Source organism: Ochotona princeps, chromosome 10 (assembly GCF_030435755.1).
Source record: "Ochotona princeps isolate mOchPri1 chromosome 10, mOchPri1.hap1, whole genome shotgun sequence".
NCBI classification, from domain to species: domain Eukaryota; kingdom Metazoa; phylum Chordata; class Mammalia; order Lagomorpha; family Ochotonidae; genus Ochotona; species Ochotona princeps.
Genome location: NC_080841.1, coordinates 52,436,318 through 52,448,231, shown reverse-complemented (window position 1 = coordinate 52,448,231; position 11,914 = coordinate 52,436,318). Strand labels below are relative to the sequence as shown.

At 40.7% G+C, this 11,914-nt stretch overlaps 1 protein-coding gene across 1 annotated transcript in view; it reads right to left on the bottom strand.

Annotated features, from left to right (window-relative positions):
* Nucleotides 1–11,914, bottom strand: part of CNST (consortin, connexin sorting protein) — a 77,446-nt gene that overhangs the window by 25,511 nt on the left and 40,021 nt on the right. Inside the window, exons 3-4 of the mRNA XM_058669437.1 lie at nucleotides 8,524–8,729; nucleotides 1,750–1,780 (exon numbers count right to left, since the gene is read on the bottom strand). Coding sequence (XP_058525420.1) covers nucleotides 1,750–1,780; nucleotides 8,524–8,729 — 237 coding nt within the window. The remainder of the gene's footprint in view (nucleotides 1–1,749; nucleotides 1,781–8,523; nucleotides 8,730–11,914) is intronic.

Here is an 11,914-nt window from a genome sequence, read left to right as displayed (position 1 = left end):
AAGAGCCAGAACTGGATATCGAACCCAGGTATTCCAACATGGGATATGTGCATCTTAACTGTCCTACATTTGAAAAGTAACAGTCAACAGAAGTTAAGAAATTTTCAGCTTGCCAAAAATGAAGAGCTCTCTAAATATTTTTAAATTCAAGCATAGTTGGAGTACTGTCTATTAGTTTCAAAGTAGGTAAATTTTAATATAGTATATTACAGGAGTAGCTACTTCAATTTCATACTGCCAGAAACTAAAAGAATGTTTTACTGTTCAAGGAATGCCTGATTGCTGGCACATTTCTAGAAGACTCAATGAAAAATAACTGAATTGGAATGGGATCCAAATGGAATCTTAGAACCTATATATTGCTCTTTTTTTTCCCAGAAAATTACGGGATCACATCTTTAAATAATTACTGAGCAAAAATACTATTATAGATCTCCGGGAAAAAATATAATTAACTCAATACAGGGATTTTCATAATCATGGGATTCCATTTTTGGGGGTATATTTACTTGTGAGCTTTTGTCTTCTCATCTGTCTCATATATTTACTACACCTTCTAAGATAAAGATGCACGGTCCAATTGCCTGTCTTCTTTTGAGGTGATGTTCTAATTCTGATACAGAAAGCGAGAAACTCAGAGTTTAGCGCTTTGTCTTTTTGATGAACACTCAGTAGAGTTCAGATCTCCCTGTCACATGCAGACCTCAAGATCCCTGGGATCACAAAGACGTATAAAAGAAGCAGGAATGATTCTTCTACTCTACTCACCCACAATCTAAAAGCATACCAAATGTTCCTCAAACTTGACTGAACAATTACCTGAACAATTTGGTCAGTTTAGATTCATAGGTCTGAACTGTGCCCCTGCCCCTCCCAGTAGCTTGGATGCTAAGTATTATAAATCTGCCTTTCAGGTCCAGCATGGTAGTCTAGCCACTAGGGCTCTAGCCTTGCACACATCGGGATCCTATATGGGCACCGATTTGTGTCCGGCGGACCCACTTCCCATCCAGCTCCCTGCTTGTGGCCTGGGAAAGCAACTGAGGATGGTCCAAAGCCTTGGGGCCCTGCACCTGTGTGGGAGACCTGGAAGAGGCTCCTAGCTCCTGGCTTTGGATATACTCAGCTCTGGCCATTTTGGCCACTTAGAGAGTGAACCAGCAGACAGAAGATCGTCCTCTCTGTCTCTCTTTTTTTGTGTATATCTGAATTTCCAATAAGGAATAAAATAAAATAAAATAAATCTTAAAAAAAAAATGCCTTTCCAAGAAGCTTATCCCTTAATCTGGTCAGAAGTGTGGTGAAAATCAACACAGGGAAGTAAGTGACACAAATGGGAAACACACAAACTGATAATACATTCTTTCTAGATAGCATTTACTAGGTACAACCCCCCACAAAAAAACCAACTTTCAAAAGAAGAAATTTAAAAAACTAGAACAATCTTTTCTACACAAAAGTTAACAGGTGGTCTTAGGTGACATTTATTGTGCTTTCTCTAGTGAATTATTAGTTTTCCCTTCATAGCTTTAATCAACTTGACATGCTTCACTGCATGTCTCATTACTTGACTTGTGTACATGTTTAATTCAAAATAATGAAAATTTAAGACATTTTAAATTTTAATTTTTAAGCAATTTAGTTTTGGTAGAATTAGAGCTTTTACACAAGGTTGAATTTGTTTAGTGCTACAATAGGATGACGGAAATTCTAAACATTTTGGTCTTCCCGTAATTTAAAAAAGGATACAGTCCTCCTCCTGAAAGTAGGACTCCGCTATCTGTTAAAAACAAAGACAAAACAGAGGAAATAAAATTAACATTTAGATGACAAGGAAATCTGGAAGAAATGAATCACCACCTTGAAACTATCACTGCATCAAACTAAAAAGACTAGCTATCACCAACAGTTCAGAATGAATTTGATTTTGAGCATGGAACAAATTCTGAAGTCATGCATCTCAAACTAGGCAAACACAGACATCATTTTATCTCTACAATTTCATTTTTCCTGTTCTACGCCAATTCAAACTGAACCTCTAACACATTAGACTTTAGAAGTAAGACTCTCAGGCCTGGTGAGATGGTTTGGTGGATAAAATCCTTGTCTTGCAGGTACTAGGATCCCACATGGGCATCGGGTTGTGTCCTGACTGCTCCACTTTCACCCAGCTCCCTGCTTGTAGCCTGGGAAGGCAGTTGAGGATGACCCAAAGCCTTGGCACACTGCACCCATGTGAGAGACCCAGAAGAACCTCCTGGCTCCTGGTTTCAGATCAGCTCAGCTCTGGCTGTTGCAGTCACTTGGGAGTAATCCAACGGATAGAAGATCTTTCTTGTATCTCCTTCTCTCTGTAAATCTGCCTTTCCAATAAAATAGGTAAATCTTAAAAAAAGAAGTAAGAATCTCTAAAGAATGAAGAAAATGTTATAGACTTAAAAAAGGTACAGCAAGGGTGAAAAAATGAACATTTATCATAAATTATAAAGTAGCAATATGTCATACATAGCATGTAAAACCTTCACACTTCATTGATTTCATACTTATTTCACAAACCAAGGGCAGACGATCTCATGTGACTGACTTTTTAGCTCTGTGTGTTTATGTTTAAGAAAAGGCTAGGCCAAGTGTTAACAGTTAAGTAATGATGTTTAGAATATGTACGAAGTGCTGCACAGTGTAAAGAAATCTAGGTAAAGAGTTCAAAGACTTAGGAACTGCTTCCAGTTAAGGCTTGTCATTTGACAAGCTCTCTTTAAAGTTTCCATAGCCTCACAGATCTCTAGTGGCCTTCTCCCCCAAAAAAGCTATTCTATTCCTAGACATTATCTCCATTTTCCTGGTTACTGCCAATGCAATAGTAATAAAGTACTTGTCAAACGTATAAACTGGCAAGAAAAAGAAACGGTTTCTCCCAACCCCACCAGTGGAAACCATATTATAAAATGTATTCATTTTCATTTTCTTTGAAAGGAAGAAACAGAGAAGCAGAGGGGGAGAAAGACTGATCTTCTGACAATCCACTGCTGGACCCATCAAAACGGTCAGGGCTGGGCTGGGCTGGGCATAGGATTTGGGAGCTCAATCCACATCTCCTAGGTGGGTGCAGGGCTCCAGGATTTGAGGTCACCACATGCAGTCCTCCAGGTTACCAGTTCACAGGAAGCCGGAATCAAGAGTGAGGCCAGGGATTTATCAGCGCTGACATACATTGCAGATCTCCCAAGGGGTATTGTACTTGCTATGCTAAACATCTACTCCAAAGTAACATTTTTAAAGGAAAATGGATAAATACATTACACAGAAGCCATGCTATAGATCTGACATTTTTCTGTAAGCAATGCAGATGACTTGATTGAATCATCTTTGTAAAATTTCAATTTCTTCTAAAGTTGGATTTCATACTGGATTCTGATTGTCCTTTACCAGCTCACTGTTCTGACAATGTTACAGAAATAACTATTTGAACCTAATCAAATGGCTAATATACAACCTTCTTTTTTTAGTCTATAAAATAAGAATTTTATATAATGAACAACCAGTGGAATGCTGACAATTATTTAGTGGTTAGTTACAGACTGTTGCAGAGAAATATTCCTATTATGGTCTGTTTCCAGCCACCAACAGGATGGACACCACTGGACACAGTTCTTAGGAGCCAGTACCAGGAAAACACCAGGTCACATCTAAAAGGAATCAAGAACATTTCAAGTATAAACTTCCAGTGGAAAAATCAGGTTGCCCGTTCACGTAAAGTTTCTGGTTTTTCAAAGCCATTTTGCTCACCCTTGCCACAGAGTTATTTATAAATAGTTCTTATTAGAGAGGTTGTAATAGGGTCCACTCCGATTATGAAACCAAATTTTCTGGTACTGCAGCAATGTCATTTTCAACTAGTTTTTGGTTTCTATGGTAGTTCTAATGTCATAAAGGAACCTTATGGTCATGATACAAAGTTCTGTAAAAGTAAATTCATATGTCCAGGAGAAAGGATAGCTTGAAAAATAAATTTACAGAGTATTTGCCCTATAAAAAGTATCTCTCTAGCAACCTGAGCAAGACAAGTGATGATGCTGGCCACAGAGAGAAGACTAGCAGAGAGGTGCACTTAGCAGAAAGATCAAGGTCAAGTTTTAGAGACTTACTTGGAAATGCCCATTAGAACTCTCCAGCAGTTGGCCAGTCAAGTCTGGATGATGTTTGGGAAAGGAATCAGACAAAACCCACAATGCTAGAAGCAATTATTCAGGAAGTAAGTGCAGAATGAGAGTGTTTCGGGAACTGAATCCTGAAGTATTTCATTGTTTAAGCCAAGAGCAAGCAACTCCAAAGGTAAATAAGAAAATGTTTTCTCACAGAATATATGGACCTTGGGTTTGAAACAGCAGTTAAGATACCAGTGGGAATGCCTATATCACATATGAGAGCCCGAGTTCAAGGCCACGCTCCATTCTCAATTCCAGTTTCCCTGGATAAGCAGCAGGTGGTGGCTGAGACGCTTGGGTCTCTGCCACCCACATGGGAGATGTGGATTGCATGAATCATCAAGAAACAGTTTTGACCCTGGCGCAATAGCCTAGCTGCTAAATCCTCACCTACATGCACTAGAATCCCATATGGACACCAGTTCATGTCCTGGCTGCTCTATTTCCCATCCCTGCTTATGACCTAGGAAAGCAGTTGAGAATGACCCAAAGCCTTGGGACTCTGCACCCATGTGGGAGACCTGGAGGAAGTTCCTGGCTCCTGGTTTTGGACTGGCTCAGCTCCAGCTGTTGCAGCCACTTAGGCAGTAAACCAGTGGCACACGCCAGGATCCCATTTAGGTGCTGGTTCTAATCCTGGCAGCCCCACTTCCCATCCAGCTCTCTGCTGGTGGCCTGGGAAAGCAGTCAAGGACCGCACAAAGTCTTGGGATCCTGCATCTATGTGGGAGACCCAGAAGAAGCTCCTGGCTCCTAGCTTGAAACTGGCTCAGCTCTGGCTGTTATAACCTCTTGGGGAGTGTACCAGCAGATTAAAGATCTTTCTCTGTCTCTCCTCCTATTTGTATAACTGACTTTTCAATAAAAATAAATACATCTTTAAAAAAAAAGTGTGAGCCTTCACTGGATCCTGGATTAGGAAAAAAGCAGTTCTAGAAAACATTTGTGAAACAACCTGAGGCGATGTGTTTAGAGCCTGTAGAGTTGATAACGTTGTCATTTCAACATCTGATTTCTTGGGATTGATAATTACCTTATGGGTTATGTAAAACAACATCTGTTCTTGACACTTGTAAGGACAAGCATCCCAGGGTGAAGTAACATATGTCTGCAACTTTTTAAAAAAAGTTTCAGTGGAATAAATGTTTGTATGTGGGTGTGGTTGAGTAAGAGCAAGAAAGCAAGAACTTGACACAACATCACCAACTACAGATTCTACGTGAAAAGGCAGAGGACGGCACACTAAGAAGTAAAACATACTTCCGCCCCTCCCTCACTGTGTCCCTTGGGAGGGGACAGGACCGTCCACAGTCCTTGGCTGAGGAGGCAGCCATTAGTTAGTTGGCTGCTGTCCCCTGATGTCGTAGGTTCTAGAAGCGTTCAGCTTGGTGTTTATTTGACTTTAACTCTGTACCAAACACTATGTTAAATGCGTTTATACAGAGTAATAAGGACAGAGTGCTTACATATTTAGGAATTGGAATCCACCAGATTCAGCAAACCAGTATGTTCCTGGGAATAGCAATGTATTTTATTTGGAGACATAAAGAAATTAAATAATCTTCAGATGTGATTATCACATTCATATTTAAAAATGTGATTTTCTAGTAAATTTACTTCTGTGATAAGCATACCTACCAAAAGAAAAGACCATTCCTATTTTTAATAAAACAACAACTCAGTGATACAATGTCTTTCAAAGTTTTGTCTATGTTTTCTATTACCAAATACTCCCTCTGTATAATTTAAAATTTGGGGGGAAGGAGAATGGGGTGCAGTGCATTAAACTCCCTCTTAGGATGTGCACACCCTATACTATAAGGTCTGGGACTGAGTTCTACCTTTGCTGCCAATCTAACTCCCTGCTCACCTGGGAGGCAGCAGATGTTACTGAAGTACTTAGGCTTCTATCACCTACACGGGACGCCTGAGTGGAGATCCAGGCTCTTGGTTTCAGCCTGGCCCTACTCTGGCTGTTGTGGCATTTGGGAAATGAACAAGTGGACAGTTTTCTGACTTTCCCTCTGTCACTCTGTTTTTCAAATAAAATAAATCATTCAGTCCTAAAAATATTTTAATTTGAACAGCAGAGAAAAAGACAGTGTATTCCCATTACTGGTTTACTATTCTCTCACCCAACCCCTGTGCCCCAACATGCCTGGAAGGTCCTGGAGCAAAGACAGGAGCAAGGCCTTCCCCCAGATTGGTAAGATCCACAAGAGTGGTTACTTCAGCCATCGCTGCTTATAGCAGGAAGCTAGAATAAGAGATCAAACCTAGGGATACTAGGATGTGCCCAAATGCCTACTGCTCCCAAATGTCCTTCTCCTCAACTTTTTACTGAAATGTCCAGAGGAGTTCAAAGACTAGTAAGTAAAATCAATAGCTAAATGCCTTTCATTTAGACTTGCAAACTGCTGATGTTTTGTCAAATTTGCTTTCTTTCCCTCCCTCACATATTTTTTCCATGGAACCATTTTGAGTAAATTACAGGTATGTCGCTTTATCCCTAAATACTTGTGAATGTATGTCCGCACTCAAGTCTGTTCTACACCACATACAATGCCATTATCACCCTTAAGTAATTATTCACTGATACAACATTATTACATAATATACAACCCGTATTCAAATTTCCTCCAACTTATTCCAAAAAGATGCGCTGAATGGAATACACAAATTCCACTGCCAGCTTTATAAGGAGCTTATTGAGTGAGGAAGTCTTAGTTTTCCCACTTGTGAGCATGCAGATTAACAATACCTACTGCTCTAGGTTGTTTGGAGGATGACATAACAACACTACTGATTACTCTTCACGTGCTTACAACAGGCAAGGATAGGCAGGCTGACACCAGGAGCCAGAAACTTCATTTGGGTCTCTAACGTGGGTGGCAGGAACCAAAGTACTTGGGCTATCATTGACTGCTTCCCAGATGTGCTAGCAGGTGGCTCAATCAGTACCTCAGCAGAGTAGATAGACTTGAACTATATACTCCAAGATGGAATACAGTTGGTGTCTCATGTTGTAGCGTAATCCCCTGTGCTGCAACACCAGAACCTTTTTTTTTAAAAAATTAAAAAATATTCTCCTTGAAAAAGTTAAACAAAATAAGAAGCAAAACTTCCTCTATTCTCAGATACTAATTATTTACATTTTAAAATAAAAATAGAAAACAGTTCACTAATGATTTAGTTTCTTCTGAAAGACCGCTTAAAGAAAAAAAAAAGCTTTGACTCAGTTGTAAAGGCATCTTATTCCCGAGACTCTCCGATAAAAGCTTTGACTCAGTGTCATCTTATTCCCAAGACTCTCCGTCTCTGAATTTCCCTCCCTGATCATCAAAACAAGTTGTTTTCTAAAGTTCACAGTTCATTGTGGCACCTTCATCACAATTAACAACTCCCAGAGACAGGCAATTAGTTTAGCAGCTTAGACTGTCCCTAGGATGCCTAGATCCACACTCAAGCCTTGGTTCTGCTCCTGATCCAGCTTCCTGTTGATGCGTACTTGCGAGGGAACAGGAGAAGGTGGAGTGGTTGGATCCCAGCAACCTGCATGGGAAACCCCGGCTGATTTCCTGGCTTCGAATTTTGATCTGGCCCAGCCCTGGCATGAATCAGCAGACAGGAATCTCTGTCTTTCTCAAGGTTTGTCTTTCAAATACATAACAGAATAGAAATACAAATTTTTAAGTTTTGCATTAATGTCATCAGCTATACAAATTCAATTTCTATTTCTCTTCCTGATTTTTCCTCCAGTAGTACGCCAGTCATGAATTTCTGGCTGATTTCTCTTCTGACACCAGCTCACATTGTCTTGCGAGCTTTAGTGAGCATCTGATCATCCTGCAAATGTTGGCTTAAGAGCTACTTCTTTTCCTAGTGCCTATGGGACAACATTAATCACTAACTTGTATTGCTGAACATAATGCCTCCTCTAACACATACTGCAGAATTCTACAATTATTGACTTACCTGTTTCTCTTATTCATGGAGACTTTATTGAGAACATACTTTATTAAGCCATCTTTGTTCCTAGCCTAGTTTGTGGTACCTACTCGGTCCTTATTAAGATTTTGTTATACTGATTCTTATTTTTGTACAACTTAATGACAAAATAAAGCAAGCTGGCCATTCTTATGAATCATTCAAGGTGAAGGAATGGCTACCAGTGAGTAATAAGTCAGTTTTCCCATTAGCCAATGATCCAGGGTCACCATCCCCTTGAATTCACCAAAAATGAGGATAGGATCACCCGAGAGAACTGGATTTTTGATTAATTCAGTGACGCTGGAGGTGAAGGTTTGAAAACCAGTACCTGATGAAGACAAAGAGGAAGTGCTCTTGAGTCCAACTGTTCAACTTCACCTCGTATAAGTGAGAACAAAGCTTGCAGAACTTGTGTTGGAGATTCGGGTTGATCATTTGCATTTACTTCAGCAACCTCTTCATCATCAATAGCACGAGTGCTTACACTTTGTATCTTTTCTTGCATTAAAGGTGTAGCATCTTCTGATGAAAGCCCTTTAAGAGGTAAAGAACAAGGTATGTGAAACAACTCCCATCATGGTGGAACATCTTAAAAATAATTATTCGTATCAACCATAAAAATTACAAATAAAACTGACCACATAAAAAAACAGGAACTATAATTCATAATCCTCATTAAATTAAGATTGGGCTGACATATAATTACTTATATTAGCATATATATAAGCCACATTCACAAAACTATGAATATTAATAAAAAGAGATTCACATAAATGTGTGCAGATTACAACCTGACCAAGGATTTGATTCTTCAATAGGAGAAATACAACTGAACAAGAAGGCAAAAATGTTACATGAAATGGCCAAAGAAGTTGAGCCTTTCTCTTTTAACTTTGTCTTGAAAATGTAAGAACTGCTTCTGTATGCCAGGAGAGAGGCAGACACTTCAATGTCACAGTTAATAGCTACTGAAAGGAGATGAACTAATACAAAATTTTTTTATAAATGCTTGACTCACAGCTCCTGAAGTGTAACAAACTGAAAAAAAAAAAAAAAGTTACCCTTCCCTGATATCCCAGAATCAGTTCTCCTTTGTATAATCAAATCATATAGGTAAGTCTGCCTCAGAAAGTATAAAGTGTGGACATACCAAAATCAAGGATGCCTTCCCACTAGAATGTTCCCAGAACCCTGCCTCTTACTGTTCTCTAAATAAACCCATCGTTCCAGCCACACTGCTCCATTCTTTATCTCCTTAGTAAAATACTCTATGTCTGTCTAAGCAATGGACCAACTGATTAATACTCTGCTTACAAGTGCCAGAATCCCTTCTGAGTATCAGTTCATGTCCTGGCTGCTGTACCAGTTCCCTGCTTATGGCCTGGGAAAGCAGTAGAGAAAAGGCCAAAGCCTTGGCATCCTGCACCCACTTGGGAGATCCAGAAGAAGCTCCTGGCTTGCTCATGGCTTTAGATTGGTTCAGCTCTAGACACTGCGGCCATTTAGTTGGGGTGGAGGGGATACCAGCAGATGGAAGATAGTGCTAACTCTGCCTTTCAAATAAACAAAAATAAATCACTTTCTAAAAAGCTTTATTTCTATTTGAAACACAGATTTACAGAGAGAAGGAGAGAAAGAGAACAGACCTTCAGCCTACTGGTTCACCCCTGCCAAATGGCCACAACGGCCCAAAAGAGCTAGGCCAGGCAAAGCCAGCTGCCAGGAGCTTTTTCTAGGTCTCCCACTGGGTGCATGGGCCAAACCACTTAGGCTATCTTCTCCTGCTTTTCCAAGCATTAACAAGGAGCTGGACCAGAAGATGATAACCAGCACCCACAAGGAACGCCATTGTACACCACACCAAAGTGCTAGCTACTATTCTACATTCCTCTCCTCCCCACTTTGTTTTCTGAAAGGCAGATTTATTTCACAGAAAGAGAAAGAGAGGTCTTCCATCCGCCAGTTCACTCCCCAAATGGCTGCAACAGTCAGAGCTGAGCTGATCTAAGACAAATTTCTTCCTGGTCTCCCATGTGCATGGAGGGTCCCAAGGCTTTGGGTCATCTTACAGTGCTTTCCCAGGCCATAAGCAGAGAGCTAGACAGGAAATGGAACAGCTAGGACTCAAACTGGGGCCAATATGGAATGCTGGTGTTAGCAGGTAGAAAATTATCCTCTAATCCTAATCATATAATTTTTTAGAGATGTTACCAAATCTTGAGGCTATCCTCCTTAGACACATATAAAATAATAGAAAAATATTAGCTATAGTCTAACTACATGGGATTTCAAATAACTTCAAATTATGCCTTACTACTTTCACACTAAAGGTGTTAAGAACTTGCATTAGAGAACTGTCTATTGTCTACAGCCATACCATCCTGAATGCATCAGATCTCGTCTGATCTCAGAAAAGTGTCTATTCCCAGAGTTGGAAGAAGAATAATGTGCAAATCAGGTCAGCACCGAGCTCCAAGCTCACTTTTTTTTTTTTTTAAAGATTTATTTATTTTTAGTACAAAGTCAGATATATGGAGAGGAGAGACAGAGAGGAAGATCTTCCGTCTGATGATTCACTCCCCAAGTGAGCCACTGCGCCGATCTGAGGTGATCTCCTACACGGTGCAGGGTCCCAAAGCTTTGGGCCATCCTCGACTGCTTTCCCAGGCCACAAGCAGGGAGCTGGATGGGAAATGGAGCTGCCAGGATTAGAACTGGCGCTCATATGGGATCCCGGGGCTTTCAAGGCGAGCACATTAGCCGCTAGGCCACGCCGCCGGGCCCTCCAAGCTCACTTCTACCACTTATGAGCCATACTTCTGGCAATTAACTAAATTCCTTTGATCTAAATTTTTCCTCTGTCACACAGGGGTTTAAAATCTATATCAAGGGCCCGGCGGCGTGTCCTAGCGGCTAAAAGTCCCTGCTTGTGGCCTGGGAAAGCAGTTGAGGACGGCCCAATGCATTGGGACACTGCACCCGCGCGGGAGACCTGGAAGAGGTTCCTGGTTCCCTGCTTTGGATCGGCGTGCACCGGCCCGTTGTGGCTCACTTGGGGAGTGAATCATCGGACGGAAGATCTTCCTCTCTGTCTCTCCTCCTCTGTGTATATCTGGCTGTAATAAAATGAATAAATCTTTAAAAAAAAATAAAATCTATATCAAAAGATACTGTGAGGGAAGAATGAAACAGTGTATGCTAAAAGGCAACTGTGCTCTACGTGGGGAATGAACCAGTGACGGGAAGTTCTCTCTGTCTTTCTGTAACTCTTGACTTCCAAATAAACAAATCTCTCTTCTTTTTTAAAAGAGAGCTAATTGCTTTCATGAATTAGTATTAAGATTTACTATAAGGGCCTGGCGTAGTAGTCTAGTGGTTAAAGTCCTCGCCTTGCATGCACTGGGATCCCATTTAGGCGCGGGGTTGTGTCCGGCGGACCCACTTCCCTTCCAACTCCCTGCTTGTGGTCTGGGAAAGCAGGCAAGGAGGGCCCAAAGCCTTGCGACCCTGCACCTGCGTGGGACACACAGAAGAAGCTCCTGGCTCCTGGCTTCGGATCATCTCAGCTCCAGCCATTGCGCTCACTTGGAGAGTGAACCAGTGGATGGAAGATCTTTCTCTGTCTCTCTCTTTTCTGTATATCTGCCTTTCCAATAAAAACAAATAAATTTAAAAAAAAATTCTTCTAATACATAAAATGTTTTCTAGTAAAGATACAA